General features: G+C 37.9%; 1 protein-coding gene across 1 annotated transcript; it reads right to left on the bottom strand.

Annotated features, from left to right (window-relative positions):
* Positions 1-12,871: 12,871 nt before the first annotated feature.
* Positions 12,872-16,388, bottom strand: LOC130070198 (protein translocase subunit SecA-like). Its single transcript, XM_056234505.1, has one exon. The coding sequence runs from the start codon at positions 16,339-16,341 to the stop codon at positions 12,928-12,930; it is 3,414 nt and encodes a 1,137-aa protein (XP_056090480.1). The 5' UTR covers positions 16,342-16,388; the 3' UTR covers positions 12,872-12,927.
* Positions 16,389-17,100: the final 712 nt, after the last annotated feature.

The following is a 17,100-nucleotide window of genomic DNA, read 5'->3' as shown; positions in this document are numbered from 1 at the left end:
GATGGTACACAAATCCTGACACATTTACAAGATCATCAGGGAAAGAAATTGCAGTTTTTAGACTGTGGAAAGAGGTTTATGAAATAAAATAATAATAATTCTGATTAAATTAGGATGTGTAATAATTTATTTGGAAATTCATACTTAAGAGAGATGCATCTGAAAAGTCATGCACATGCGAGACTCTATTTGTGTGGAAAGGGTCTTAAATGAGATGGCAGTTTAATATGGCACCAGAAAATATGTGTCTGTGGGAAATTAATTTCAATTGTACAATTCCCTACATTTGTCCACCAATATAGTCCACTTGAAGGAGTGAATGAAAAACACTGAGGCCCCGTTTTGTTTTTGGGACACTGAAACCGCTATTTTTTGAAACCGGGTCCCAGGGTGGATAAATCTGAAAACGACACCCTTGCGTTTTCGTGTGTACGGCCAATCCGTATATTTTGTGAAACGATGATGTCATCACCCCACGTGTCGACTAGTCAGACAGTCACGTAACAGCAACAACAACTGGCGAACTGCTTGTATAATAATATAATATAATGCGGCGAAACTACTGAGCCTCTTATATTCCTTTATTTATTATTTACTTGAATGTATTTTTATTTCATTTATTTTTTTAGGCCTACTTTCTTTCGTATGCTATGGTGCTGGTCTGTTGTCCGAATAAGACATGTCGTATTTTGTAGGGATGGGGATTTAAAGCAAAAATAATATTCGACGATCGATGGGAATTATTTGATTATTACGATATTCAAAAAAACGCACCCCTGTAATGTTCCACTCCGACATTTCTCTGTAGGTTATTGCAGGCCGTGTTGTAGCCATTAAAGAAATGTATTTACTTTAATATTTATGTTTAAATATATGTTATTTTTTTATTTAATCTATGTTGATTATGAAAAGTGAACCGCATGCATGAGTAATAAGATGCGCAATATATCGGGAGACCTAATTTTGACCACTTCATTAAGTTTTGTTTTGTATAAAGCCTTTCTTTAAAGTGAATTTCGTTTTGTATAAATTGTATCTTAATTTTAATCAATGTTTCATCAACCAGTTACCTGGATTTAATAAATAAGAAGCAAATATAGGCTATAGCAGACAATATAATCAGGACATGGACGCGCCGGCGCGATATAACTCGCATTGCTCGTGAACTGGAGCTCGTCTCATAAATTAACCGAAACTCAGAAATATATAGAAAGACATTTCAAGCTACGTTTAAACAACATCGAACAACAATTCAAGACGAAAAGAAACAGATAACTCTCTCTTATAGCCTCCTTATGAAGTGCATTAGCCTACTCCATAGGCGCGTTCACAATACTGCGAAGTGGCGAGTCAGCAACTTCGTCAACTTCCTCTTTTCAGTCAAGAATGACACAGAAAACACTCGTTTATTAATAAACAATTAAAATGTCTATATTTGACACATTCGTTACTTCTGCCGGTTCTTTGTGGCAAGCTTTCTGAGTCCGCTAACTAATCGAATATCGTGACTCCCTATTTTGTACCAGGCAATTTATGGTTGTTCAATAAAGTTCTTGGTAAAAAAGAAAAAAAGCAACTGTGCCTAATATTATTGTGTAGCCTAGTATTTATTTTACTGTCTATATAGTAGCCTACAGCGCGCAAGGTTTTATGCGCATGCATGCTCTAAGTCTTCTTCTCGCATTTTTAGTGTATCTCTATGGCAGAATTACAGCGCCACATACTGGTCTGGGATGTATACTACATCGTTTTCAGTCAGTTTCAGTGGTTTCGTGTGTACGCAGATATTTTTCGAGACGCCGCCGTGTTTCCAGACTTTTTTTTTAAAACGAGGAAAAAAAACATCGGATAGGGAAAGCTTTGGCTTCGTGTGGATGTGGCTTGAGTGTGCCGGAAGGGCTGTCGGTTTTGCATAGTTTGTGTTTGCTGTTTAATAATCATTTGAAACTTAGCAAACTGGCAACTCCAGCGGTAATGAAAGGATTTATTTTGAACTCTGTGATGGAAACTAGCATGTGTAAACCTTATAAAGGATTGTATACCTGTATGATATTATGCTGTAGCCACATTGGACCAGTGGTTTGGAAAAGCATGGGGCGAACGGATTGAATAAGGTCAAGATCGTTTTTATTTATATAGCTACTTGAATCAATATGAAAGCTGTACAATAAAAAATGAATAATCACACTACTAATGGTTAAAAATAAATTGTTAAAACTTCTTAATCCATAAGAAAGACCACTTCTTAATCCATAATAGACACGATAGAAATTATTTAAAATACAAGACCTGACAAAAGCTAACATCGCTCTTAATGCGGTTATATCCCAGCACAAAAGGCATAATGATCCGGAAGATCCGGCTAAAGTGTTTTGGCGGGACATCTTGGAGTGGGAATGTGCATATACAACAGGTAATCCATTAACCACTTATCACGCAAACCCCAATTTACATAGCCACAATAAAAAAAGTTAACAATTCAAGCCTCACAATTACTCAGACTGTTTTTTATATGGATATATATAAGATAAAACCAACACAATCTCATGAAAGTGCATATCTATACCACACATGTTATATAGGGCTGGATAAAACATATAAACAAAAGATACAAATATTAAGAATATATTTTTTAAATGTTTATGTGGCTGTAGTGTAGCAATTTAGAATCACAATGAAGCTGATGAAGTCACAAGTCTGCTCACGCTTCATTTCAAATCTGAGGATGTTCTCTAAAACTGAATTTTATTAAACATTTTCTAAGACCATGTCGTTGTTACATGTGTGTCCTGTGTTTCCCCCTGCTTAGTGTTTTTGGTTCAGTCCTGTGTTCCAGTTTTCCCGCTCCTCGTTTGTGTTCAGTTTATTCACCTGTGTAGAGTTGATTTGCCCCACCTGTGCCTTGTTTCCCTATTCTGTTCTCTGTGTATTTTAACCCTGTGTTCTCCCTCATTCCTGGTTGGTTCTCGTTTGTGTATGGTGTGTAAAAGTTATCCTGTGTTAATGAGTGTTATATTAAATCCTGTTAATTCCTATTCTCCGGTAACAGTCGTGTGTGTTTTTAGAGAAGGCTGATAAGATGCTAGTAAAAAAAAAAGATTGCCCCCTGTGAGCTCCCTTGCAGTCTATTGTCTAAGTCTGGTGTGAACTGCCCCATTCATATTCCTATTGTTCTCACTTGACAAACCTTTCACATCTCTACGAGACTTAATCTTCATTATTCAGAGGCTATTAGCCTTTGTTCTGGCATCATGGCTTTCCTTTTCACATCGATTCGATCCCAATATAAATGTATCCACCTATTATAAATAGTCTTTCTAGAAAACAAAACAAAACATTTCTTATGAATGTAACCCTATGTTTTACTCAAAACTCACTTTAAACCACCAATGAATGTGTAACAACTTCCAATTGCAGTCTAATGTGGGTTTTGGTCATATTATGATGTTGAAATATGTTATATGAATTGCTCCACCTGTATAGAATTTGTAATCTGTAATCCTTAAAAAAAATGCCAAGTACACAATAAAATGTAATCCTTGTTATGAAAATAAGCCAAATTGCATGAGAATCACATAAATAATTTACTATTACTATAATTTACTACATAATTTACTTAATCGTGTGTTTATTTCACATGTAGAAACATTGTGCACCCCAAATGTGCAGCGAATGATCTTCCTCTGAGTCATAACAGCGATCACGGAAGAGTAAAGAGCCGCTAATGCTCATCAGATCGCATAAATCAGTGGAAAATTAATAAAAATAAAAGTAAACGTATTCCAGGTATGACCACTTTTGGACTAAGCCCTAACGGACGCTGTTCAGTGCAGCTGTGTGAACGGATATAAACAGGAGCGGACGTGACCGAATTTGAATGTGTGTTGTTATTTTATTCAAAATGTCAAAATTGTTGATTGGTTATTTTGTGGACAAATATCGCAGCTGGAGTCTTTAATCTTTCTAATGATCCTCAGTGTGTCCAGATCAAGTAAGAGTGTGACGTGTTGTCATGCAGTGAATGTTGAACAACAGTAATCTGGGTCCGCTGGCGATGTTTGCGTTTAAAGGGTTAAATGAAGAGTCCTTCCTACGTACATTTGCCTTTAGCCTCAGACAAACTGGCTTTGAGTCTTCTCAATCTCCACTGTCCTAATCCTTTCACCGTGTCACTTTTTGAAGAATATATCCTGTATATTTTCCCCGTCCTGCCAATATTTCTTTGGTAATGAAATTGTGCTTTATGTGATGGTTCCCCAGGGGACATGGAAAACTTGATCAAACTGTCTATTTTAAATCATTCACGAGGTAAATTGCAGGATGCAGATTTAAAGAATTAAAGGGCTTGTTGCAGGTTAGAGTACCAAGTCAATGTCAATGAGAGTCAATGTATAGAAAAATAATGTAGGAACTAGTTTCTCTTTAAATATATACTTAGAAAAAGCTATTTAAGCTTCTGGAGTCGTTTTTGTGAGAGAATTTTACTTCCGCATCTGAAAACTGCCAAACCTGAAGTGACATAACGGGAGGGAGAGCCGCCGATTTAAACTATAGGAAAGCAATGGATCGCAATGACAGTTCGGACGCTGGGGAAATAATCACCATCATAATTGCCTTAAAGTGTTTTTGTACAGATTGAAAATGTATTATAAAACTATTTATGATAATAAGTTTCGGCTGCAGACTAATTAACAAACACATAAATGCATTTCATCAAGAGTGTATGTAGGATATGTTCATGAATTAAATTAGCAGTGCCATGTTTGTGAATGTCCTCTTTTCCACTTGGTCTCCATCACATCTGCACCTCCATTAGGAGTGGAAGCTTTGGTCCAGTAGAGGTGGTTAATAACAGCTGGCCTCCACAGCTTCAGATCTTCACACTCCCTCTCCTTTGCAGCAGCATCCAAAGCTTTCCCTAGACCTGTTTCAGACCATTAAAACTACATGTTACGACCCCCGAGATAGTCTAGGGGTACAGGGGTCTAACATTTAAAAATTGACATTTAAAAAGAAATACGTATAATTGATGTGCTGTATAATGAACCACAAGTTCAGACAAATACCGTGCAATAAGCGGATACATTTATTAAGTACAAAAAGATTATATAGGTAAGAGTGACGAAAACACACACATAAAGAATATAAATATATGTACAGTGGCTATTTACAGTATTTTGTAAGATGAACAATACCACAGGGAGGAAGAGGGGACGCGGGCGGCGCCAAAGAAAAGAAAATAACAAAACCAAACAAAGTCTAACTTTTAAATAACCTCTAAACCTAACTAATAAAATGTAAGAAAGAAAAGAAAAGGTCTTCAGTATCCGTGACGCCCTAACTGATCTTCACTGACTACTCCAAAACCAAAAGTACATGGTGTGGCACTCGCCCCTAATGTAATGTACAGTTTATATCATGTGACATTTTTACCTGTCCGCCTCTTCCAGGCCTAGTAACATACAGTGTGAACACTGTACAAACTATACGGGAAGAAACGAATACAAAAATGACTTTAAACATACATTCAAGTCAAGCAACACAAACAAAAGGGTATACAACAATCAACAGCAGGATAATTTGGGCAAATCACAGACATCAACACAAAGCAGCGTGGGAAGAGAGAGGTCTGGCGTGCTCTTTTATCAGAGGTGGTCTTTTCCCATTGGCAATACATAGGAGGGATGACCTAAGAAAGTGAAAGTAAACAAGAAAAGCGGGGAGAGAAACAAAGAAAAAAAACACGCACACGCAACACAAGGATGTAACACTACAAGATACTTACTTTTGCCAATACGCCAGGTGTCGAAGAAATGGCTTGTTCCTTTTGGACCCAACTTGGCAACCTAAAACGTGGAACACAACACATTGATTATTTGATTTTAGCTGTAAATATAGTGAGCATCAAGATCTTTACCTGCCGATTTCTGTCTGTGATGAGGACTGACACTTGCATAATTGCTCAGTCAGAAACCTTATGCTGCGCTTTAGACCCTCTAACTCACACCAGGTGCTAATTGGGACCTCTGAGCTCTGTAAAAAACATGATAACATTAACTTACCTGGACAAGTTGAAGATCTAAAACCTTGTTGATTCTGTCCTCAATCAAAGGGTTTGTGCACAATGGCCAGGAGATTGTGAATCACTGTGATACCACATCTACCATATATGACATGCCTAATATTGAAGGTCCAGCAATGTAGTAATATGCCAAGTGAAACTGGGTAGTTGGTATGACAATTAATGGAAACTAACCAGGGGTGTGTTTCCCGAAAGCATCGTTTGCCAACTATGGTCGCAAGTTCCGTCGTTACCAATAGAGTTCAATGGAAATTGCGATCATAGTTGGATAACGATGCTTTCGGGAAACGCACTCCAGTTCATCTTGTGAGATTCTTAAGTTGCATTGTTGACCATATACGGTGGGTTCTGGACTTGTTTCAGGTTACATAGGGAGGTACTGGTATCCCTGCTGAAAAATCCAGCTAAAACCAGCCTAAGATGGTCAGGCTGGTCTCCCAGCCTAGTCAAAGCTGGTTTATCAGGCTGGTTTTATAGGGGTTTTGAACACTGTCAGCTGGTCAGGCTGGCTGACTCTATGTCTTCTCTATTTTTCCTGTCACTGGGTGTTGTGAAAAATAATGTAAGCAATTCCAAGTACACTTTATTTTTGACCAATAAGCGAGTATAAATGGATGACTATGAATAAGGATATCTAAACATTAAACAGTTTTACAAACATTAAAACTATCAACTAATGTAAAACCATTTAAACAAAATTGGTTATGGTTACATAAAGTACATGAATGAATGAATAGAAAAATTAGATTACCTCTCAAAACTTGCAGCTTGAAGGGAGTCAGGCGAGGCTTTGCAGAATGTTTATTTGTGGGACACTCCTTTCCTGACACACTTCTGCTTTTTAAAGTATTTGTCCCCCACTAGTGCCACATCAATCTCTTTGACGTAAAGAGAATTGAACAAATTTCCCAGAACTTCCGGGAGACTTGGGATGTCTGCAATGGCCACAGACAATTTGAGGGAAGTGGTGGGGGAAGTGACGTATGCCGTAAAGCAGTCGAATTTTGTAGTTCTTTTTGTGCTCCGGTTACTACCCGAAACCCAAAGTTACATAGTGCAAGTAAAAGCGATACAGACCACGTCAGGCTATGGCAGACGTGTCATTTAACCTATTGTAAGTCGATGTACCATCACAAGGGTCTTGGAAATATATTATGAAGGTTGAAAAACTACATAGTGTTACTTTAAAAATAAGAAGCTGGGGGGTTTAGTGAGTGTTTGGTTGGGTGTAGGGGGAGTTTGGGAGTGTATGGGTGGGTTTGGAGTGTGTTAGTGAGTGTATGGGTTGGAGTCACATTGTTAGTGGGTAAAGGGAGAGAGTGTGGGCTACAGATGGGTATACAAGTGTGTAAAGAGTGGGTTGGGTTGAGGGGTAATGGATGGGAGGGGTGTGTAGGGGCCTGTAAGGGTGTGAGTTGGGTGAGGAAAGTGGGGTGGGATGAGTGGGTTTGTGGGATGGTGTTTGGGTGAGGGGGTGTCGATGAGGAAGAGGGGGTGTCTAGGGTGTGGGGAATGTAAATGTAGGTGTGCCACAGTGCAGATGTTTTGGTGTAGTCCTGCTGTGTTTCTGTCTAACTGTCAGTTAGCTGTCAGCTTGATCAACTAAGGCTGGGAGACCAGATAAGACCAGCCAACCAGCTTAAGTTATATATGTTCCCCTGATTACTGAATACTGGTTTTCGACAGGACAGTTTTATAGATGTAACCAGGGTCTTGACCTTGGTCATTAAGAAATATGCCAGAGAAAACTCTTTGTTCGGCATTTCTATTCTTGTGTGGTACATGTGCACTCTCATTCCCCATGTAATGAATCAAATATAAATGTGTTGTCCTCATTTATAAATGAGTAAATGCACTTCCTGTATTCTGAAGTCCCTTTTTCACATTCAGGATTTCTTATGTGATAGTAGCATTTCAGAACTCTTCCCCATGTTTTCAAATGTCCTGATAATTTGAACATTTTTGCTTCCATATTTGATCTAATCTAAGATCCATGTGAGATTTATTTGACTGTTAATTTTTGTAAAGAAACGCATCTCCACTCTTTGGATGTAATGGTGGTTCAGCATCATCCAGAATTGCTTCTTCTTTTAGTGTAAACTCTTAACTGTCTTTGCATTAAAGTATTTTTTGTGTGGTATTCATGTGAGAATGTGAATATACGAAAAAAAATATCTAATATAATATGATATAAAATAATACTAGATATAAAATAGACTGTGTATGAGTACCATGGTGATGTGCATGGCAGCAGTGGAAAATGATTTGCAGGGCTTTTAATATGTACTGTCGATTCCAGTGCTCTCCATGGATAAGTTTAATCTTAGTCTGGACGCTTTGGCTGTGCGAATCAGATGTTCAAATTGTCTTTTGCGTCACTCTTTGTATGAAGCTGTGGCTCGCCTCTGAGGATCCGAGAGAAACAGCTTCAATAATGGGAAAAGTGTACATAATCAAAAGTAACCATGAACACACAGAAAATAAAAGACTTAATAAAACAATAAAATAATGAACATTTTGCTATTCCGTTGACTAAATAACCTGTTTCTGGACAGGACTATTCTAAATGCTGAAAAACCTCTATAAGTCGATTTTTTAATTATTTACACCTCTGTGTGATTCACATTATCAGTCATATTTACGGTCCTCCTTCCGAGAGCTGCTTGCAAGAGCACTGCCTCATCCTTGGGTGTTTTGTCTGTGCTTTCAGGTTTCAGGTAAAACTGCAGGATAGGGTAGATTTTATTGTCCCGAAATATCAATCAACCAAACAATACCATAAACTTTATCACTGATAAACGTGTCTGCTGACTTCCTTTAGCGTTTCTGGCCTCCATAAAACAATGATGGGAAACATCTTGTAAGAAGCATAGACATCATTAATTATTGAAAATCTAAACATCAAAGGACCACTTTTTTTAATTGATTATAAAACAGTGTTGAGCTGTTGTGTAAAACTGTTACGCACTGTAAATAAGTATTTTTTTATTACTACGTAAAGATATTACAACATACCATATTTCATTCTTATTTTAATATAGGGCTGAGCGATTACTGGAATGTAATAACACCGTCTCAACTATAACTGTATAGGCCACATGATATATCACTGAGGCCTAACTAAGTCATAAATTTGTTGTGTCTCTATAAGATCAAATCTTGATCCCATAGGTATCCAGGAATTGAGCGAAACTAACCAACTAAACTAAGGTGGCTGAAAACGCCTGTTTCCAAGTGGTTAAGGTCAGCTGACGTGATTTAGTGAGACACTGCAGGGCACATGGGAGTAAGATAACAAACTACTCTTATAATATGTACATTTTATATTATTTTATATTATATGGAACACCTATTTGCAATGACATTGGATGAAAAACATGCTTTAAATTGTCTATAGGCTTTATAAAATGTTAATTTACGCGCTCAGTGACTCACTGCAGGACAAAGGGCAAAGCTTCCAGTTTCGGGACTGCCGTCACCCTAGGTGTCATTCCCTGTGAGAGTATTAATTCCTCGGCAAATCACTCTTCAGCGAGTGATTGTTCAAGCATCAAATCTTTAGACAGTGCTTCTGTAGATTTTTGCATGCTTGATCTATGAACCACGACGTCTCTCCCTTGTGCTTCAGAAGACTGATTTGCTGACTCAGAATCAAACATAAATGAGGCAGAGATAACACGTTGTCTTCTGTATTTTATGGGCAAATGGCCATGATCATCACTGAGCAACTTTGCTGCCAATTTATCTGGTTCCACCCGACTGTTGATTTGCACACTCAGCAACTCACAAAGCTATTCTATTAGAAAAGTGCTCATTATATCACTCTTGTCCTGTACAGTGACAGTTGCACGAAGTACTGACATCTCTCTTGCGGTTTTGCAGTATGCTGCACGTTGTGGACATCTTGTCATCAATGTCTGGAAATTGACAGCAGGCAAAGGATGAAGCTTCGAACATTGGTATTCTGCTTTGACCTCTGCCGTCACAAGTTCTCCCTCTTTGACCTTAAAACTGTCAATTACTTGCGCAACATTGCTTGATACATCAGGCACAACTGTTAAAGAAGACTGTGTAGTAGTAGATAAACAAGTGCAACCATCAAACTGTCGAACAGATGCATTCTTAATTGTAAATTAAGAACCACTTCCCTGTTTCTAGCATATCTTCTCTCCAGACAGTCAATGACAAACCACATGTTTGATCTGCCACATCATAAGACCTTCTGTGTATCTTCAGCCAACTGGAGCACTTTCTTTGACTGTCACATTCACCTAAAATGCTAAAAACAGGGGGGGAATTGTTACACTAACCAACAATCTCTTTACTTGGCAACAATAACATGATGTTACACCACACACACATGAATCCAACAAACAAGTACCTGTATCTCTGATGCTACATCTCAGGTACTACAGGTAAAATAAACTTTATCTACTATTATCATAAAGGACTGTTTAACAACCACACTTGAAACATTGTAATGATAATTTCTATACATACCAAAACAAACACCATCTTTACAAAGCACTTTGTTTTGAAATATACTCAATCAGCACTGCCAAACAGCACTGATTTTAACAGCAGCATATCCGGCCACATTACCAAAATGATGCACACCCTGTCTTTACCACCACTATTTACAAGTCAATGTAGTTAATAGGGCTGTGCAATATGGACAAAAAAATGGATCACAACTTTTTGATCAATATTGCAACTTCGATTTTAATCACGATTTCGATTTTTGGTGACACAAAATAAACGTTGCGCTTTTCTAAGCGTGTAAAATGGATAACTATAATGTATGGCAGAATACCAGAGCAAGTGCTTGGGAGCACTTCGACTCGGCACAGTAATATTATCACTCCGAAGAGGGAGAAGGGGAGAGGATTTTTCAGGAGTAAGGGTGTCACGATTTCGATATTAAATCGAAATCGATCGAAATTAATTCAATGGTATCGAAATCGAAATAAAAAATGGTATCGTCGATACTGCCACGCCCCATGTCGCGTCCGTGATGGAAAGTTCGGATCGTTTTACAGACTGTATTGTTCAATCTCGTTCATCAAAATTAACTAAACTTTTTTTCTAGTCATTTCAGGGGCTTTAAATGTTATACTATTAACATGCAAATTCCCCGAACATTAAGAAGATGTACATAATGAATGCAGTGAAAAATAATTTACACTACAGGGAACAAATAATTACTTTACCTTCCGAGTCTTTTGTTCATTTGTCGCGTGACAGAGGCAATGAACAGATCGTTTATGATGAATGACTCATTCATGATGAACGACTCATCACGGTGCGGAAAACAAAACACCTGTTGAAAGGCTGCGAGTCCTCTAACTGACACATCATGGCAACTGCAGATATCGAAGACCCATCAACGGAACTTGAACACCCTCCTGCTTCTCTGAAGTCGCCGGTGTGGAGGTATTTTGGATTTGCAGTGCGGTATGTTGACAACGTTCGCGTTGTCGACAAAAAAGCCACAGTTTGCAAGCTCTGCTATGTGCGTGTACCATATTCGTCCACTGGCAACACGACTAACATGGCTGCGCATCTCCGCAGACCGCACAAAAATATAGATTTGTCGGTCAAACCAACAACTGTACAAACTACTCTCCCGTCTTCATTTGGAATTAAATTTCCAAGTAACTCAACTCGTGCAAATGCACAAGCGCATCGCTGCAGATATGCGACCTTATTCGGTGGTGGAAAACTCCGGATTTAGGCATAATATAACTGTTCGGAAATAGTTTAAGATGCTTAATTGTTCAGAGAAGAGAAGACTAGTATGGAGTCTATGGACATTACTGTTTTATTGCTTTTGTTTGTTTTGTTGTGATTGTGAACATAAATGTCATCTTCATACATACGTAACCGAGACGTTTGCACTTAATGGGGTGTGTCACTTCCTATTCTTTACTTGCGCCTTTCTGAACCACAGGCAATTATTAAAATTTGTAGAATTTCTTATTAAATTGCCAGTTTATATAAATTCAGCGTTAGGAACATGTGAAGTCAGTAGTCACTCAACTGAATACAGCGATACTGAACTCTCACCTGTTTAACCAGCTTGCTATATCTCACCTGTAAATAAACTATCACATTATCTGAGTTACCTGAGTTGTCTCCTTCTGTAACACTGACAAACTGGTTTTATGCAGTGCATGACTTTTTCATCACATCAGTCAACTAAAGCAGTTTATTGGTTTGTTTTCACATTTGAGTACAAGAGTTGCAAGTGATAGAGACAAATGATAACCAACAGTCGGAAAAGGAGAAAACGAAAACAATTGAGCAGACAATAATATTGATGGTGTTAAAAGGATAGTTTGTACAAACAAAACTATTACCCTATCTTCTTTTGTTTTCCACAAAATATATATCTTTAAATAAATCAAGCAGATTTGAAATGGCAAAAGGGAAAGTAAAATAAATTTCAGTTGTGGGTGAACTAGTCTTTAACAACATTTACTCATATACATTAAATATGCAAACTTAAATATAGATACGGTATTTGCAGATGATCAGCCATAATTTATATAAACACATACACAAAAAAATATATATTTCTGTTTTTGTCCCTAAACATGGTACAGAATGATTTTCATGAATGTACTGTGTTTGCAACATTTAAAGTAGGCTAATCGCATGAACTAACTTAATGTGAAGTCATCACATTACACATAAATCAGAATCAGTTATACATATACAAGTGTACAGTACATACAGTACAACAGATATACATTAGAGGTTTAATGCACATTGATACTAATTTAAATTTGACCATTTAGAACTGACACCATATCTTGTAAGAGATCTGAGAGAAGTGTTACATTTCAAACACTTTTTACCATCTTTGACAAAAAGCCACTGAAAGAAAATGTAGTGTCCAAAGAGAAAATGGTGTCAAGACCCAGTGACGTGATGTGCATTAATTCCATTGGCAGCTCTTTCAGGACTCTAAGAGAACTGAAATTAACGTGTTCTAAAAGAAAAAATGAAAGTTTTTTAGTCAGTTTCACTTCTGATCCTCTGCTTTCAGCCCTCTTCAACTTCATTACAGCATCTTTAATGTTCATCCGGAGTTGGTCTATAACACTACATTTTACTTGGAAGTGCTTTGCGAGCAAAGTCTTGCCTTCTGCTTTCTGCTCTTGGCTTGAAAATTCCACATATGTTCGAATCTGCGTCAGATGTGACTTGTATGAATCTATTTCTTTGTCAGCTTTTTCCAGATCAGCCAATGCTTGAGTAATATATCCAGCATCTTTCTTCATAATAGTGGCCAGTGCACGATTATAGAGAGGAATAATCTCTCCAGATGCACCGTCCTCCAAAGCTTTGCTGTACATCTCAATGCTCTCCGCTAGGCGTCCCTTCTCACGGAGATTGTTTCCAGACCTGATATAATAGTAGACCATTGAGGATGGGGACTGTTTGCTTATAAGTTTCAGCTGTGCAGTCGACAAGGAAACTCTCAGCTGTGCCTTCAGTGTCTCTATCTTCTTTTCCTCATTGAAATGCATCAGGAGCCACAAACCCCAGCACTCTTGAAGACAGGACACAGTTACATCACGCTGATCTGAGTAAAAATTGTCTTCATAAATGTTGTCCAAAACTTCAAGGTACAAAGAAAATAGCTCCTCTTCTTTTATGATTTTTTCAATGTCTTTTTTAAGGAACCTTGAGCGTCTGAGCTGGACCTCAATATTTCTGGCATCTTTTGCCTTTTCTAGATTATTAGCCTTAAATGGGAATGAATTTATGGTTAAAAGGCCAGTGAGAGCAGAGATCATCGCCTCGTGATTTTGAGAGCTATGATTTTTCAGGTAGCGATTAACAGTTTCCCCAAATAGATTTCCTGTGATACAATGTGACATCTGTATTATTAAACAACACAGAGCGCTGAATAAGCTGATGTCAGATGTGTTCAGGCTCATCACTAGTTTCACAGAGTCAGAGAAATGATTGGTGCATGTGATGAGTTGAGCGGATCCTGGACTCCCTTGGCGAGCCGTTCGTCCAAACGCTTGCTGTTCAACACGGACGTTCAGAGGTAAGAAGGTTTGCACCACAAACAGACCTCCAGCTTCATTTACCCTTACACTGACCTTTAGGTCTGTACCTCGGCCTGCTAGATTAGTTGCAACAACTACGTCTCCTGCTCGCAGTTCTTTATCTACAATTTTTGAGTTGTCCATGTTGTTATTTACATAGAGTTTTAAGTTGTGTTTTGAGATGGTCTTTGCAAGCCTCCTGTGAAACATTTTGGCACGATTGATTGTTTCACAGATGACGAGAGCTGCTCGTGGACCTCGATAGACTGTAGAAGTCACTTGATGCTGAACAACATTACAGACAGTGCTGATCCACTCGTCTTCTTCAGCTAACACCAGGCCTTCCAGCTCATAAAGTTTCCTTCGTCTAAATGGGGGAATCGTACAGGTGTCGATGCCTTCATAGACCTTCTTCAGTATCTCAAGCTCTGTTTGGTCCCCCAAAGTTCCTGTGATCCCATAGATCTGGTTTGTGTATTTCTTAAATAAGCCCAAATTAGACATAAAGTTTGCGATTAGAGTCATGTTCGACAGTTTAGTTTGGTGTTTCATCTCGAGGAACTGCTGAAGTCCTTCCCCCCAACTCATGTTGTTCTGCACAACACCAGTGGAACTGTAATCGACAGGAGCGACTCCATCTCCATGAAGGACGTATTCATGGCCCAGAGACATCTTTTTGGCTTTCAGAGCATTTCCAATCCAAGTTTGCATCTTTCCATTGATAAGGTCTTGACGGCCTGCTATACAAGATTCATGTACTTTTGCTGATTCAGACTGATATCCCTTTTTAATCGTTTTACCTAGTGACTTAACCAGCGAGTCTTCCTCATAGTACACTAAACGACACTGTCCAGATCCAATGAGAAGAAGTGAAATTTCTTTACTATTATTTTTACTTGTGGAACCAATCTCATTCAGTTTCTGTACATTTCCGTCATGCCCTTCTTGGTAAAGTTTAAAGAAATACTCTGGGACAATTTGCACAAACATGGTTAAAAAACCCACCATTTGCACAACACTTGTTTTGTCTAGTTCTTTTAGAGCATTTGTCATGTTTTCTTGAATTCCCTTTGGAAGTTTTGTAGGCATAGTTCCTACGTCCACAGCAATCTGCATAACACTAAGTTGGTTGACGTCTTTATTTTCCAGCAAGATTTCAGACAGAACCTCAGAGAAGAGCTGAATGGGCCCTAAAATCTCGCCAGTCTCTAAACGCTTCAGCTGATTGACGACAAACCAAATTTTAGCCAGTATTCCATTGAGCGATTCCATAAGAGGAATCTCACTGCTCAAATACACCACTTCATGACTTTTGTCCAGCATTAAAGAATCCACCTCATCCACTATAACACACTGAAACTCTCTCTTAGGTCTCACATCTTGTCTAAGGACACGTTGTCTCAGGAAATCAGCTGCAAAACTGACAGCTGTACCGTAGACCACCTGACGTTCATAGCACTTCTTCAGCTCTTTTTCTTCTGATTTGTTGGTGTTGACGTCAACAGTGATACCTAGTTCATTATAAAATGGAGTCCATTCTTTAGCGTCTCTTTCAGCGAGAATAGGAGAACTGGAGATGATATCAGGGGTGTTTCCCTTTAGGACCTGATATGCTGCAAACATTGCCACGATGCACGACTTTCCTTCTCCTGTTAAAACCTGAACAAGCCGGCTTGATTTAGAAAGGACAAGAATGCACCAGCTCACCATCTGAGTCACTCGAGGTGTTATTTTATTCTTGCTCTTTTTTTGCACTGCTTTGCAGATCTTGAACAAAAGTAGCTTTTTTCCTGTTAGATGTGGAGCTGTAGAAGCTGATAGACATTTGGACACAGAGGTCACAATATCCTGCACTTTTGCCATTATTTTTTCAGTGATATTTCCTTGTTTTTGAATTTCCTCCAAAACATCTTTTAGGGTTTTCCCCGTTTTATCAGTGTTTTTGATCTCATTAATTTTGGCCTCAACATTATTCACAATCTTACTGTCATTGGCTGTCAAATCCGACGCACTTATTTTGTGAATTTCAACTTGATGAAGGATTTTCATCATCCATGTGTGAAATGGTTCATTTCTGCCATTATATTGCTCCACGAGGGCTTTAAACAAATTAACAACATCATATTTTCCCCATTGTCCGTTCTTAAGCAGGGAAATCAGTCTTGATGACAGCAGTTTTCCTGATGCCTCCATTTTCAAAACTCTGGGGATTCAGAGCGATATTTTTCACGATGCAGCATCACTGTCTGTAGTTTAAAGAAATTCACACAGAAGTTAAATTAACTTCTGCTAATCTAACTAACATTCATATGAAAACCAATATATTAGGATAAATATAATTGTAACACTTTACAATTAGGTTCATTAGTTAACCTGTTAACTGGCACCCCCCTTTTTTTTGCATAGACATAAAAATCACTATCCAAACTTAACATGAACTAAGAATGAACAATACTTTTTCAGCATTTATTAATCTTTGTTAATATTAATTTCAACATTTACTAATACGTTATTAAAATCAAAGGTTGTATTTGTTAACATTAGTTAATGCACTGTGAACTGACATGAACAAACAATGGACAGCTGTATTTTTTTATTAACTAACATTAACAAAGATTAATAAAAACTGTAACAGATGTATCGCTCATTGTTAGTTCATGTTAGTTAATACATTAACTAATGTTAACTAATGAACCTTATTGTAAAGTGTTACCAATATAATTAAAAAACTACAACAATATAAAGCGTAATGTTTTGCTTGTTTTAAAAGTGCTATCAAAGAGTTTTATTCTGACTCTTTCCTCTAAGAGAGCATGAATTTATAATACTTACACCATTTGAGACTATATTGTTGTAGAGTTGTCACAGCAAATGTCTTGAGTCATTTGTGAAAAGATTGAAGTGAGTTGCATTATATATTGATAAGAAGAGGCTGTCTCTCCTGCTGTGGAA

The sequence above is a fragment of the Rhinichthys klamathensis genome, unplaced genomic scaffold, assembly GCF_029890125.1.
Source record: "Rhinichthys klamathensis goyatoka isolate OS25496 unplaced genomic scaffold, OSU_Roscu_1.1 h1tg000018l_1, whole genome shotgun sequence".
Classification (NCBI taxonomy): domain Eukaryota; kingdom Metazoa; phylum Chordata; class Actinopteri; order Cypriniformes; family Leuciscidae; genus Rhinichthys; species Rhinichthys klamathensis.
Note: the sequence above shows the minus strand (reverse complement) of the source record. Positions and strands in the feature narration are given on the sequence as shown.

What these genes read in the sequence shown, in the direction of transcription:
- LOC130070198 (XM_056234505.1), bottom strand. Translation starts at nt 16,341, where the DNA reads ATGGAGGCATCAGGAAAACTGCTGTCATCAAGACTGATTTCCCTGCTT.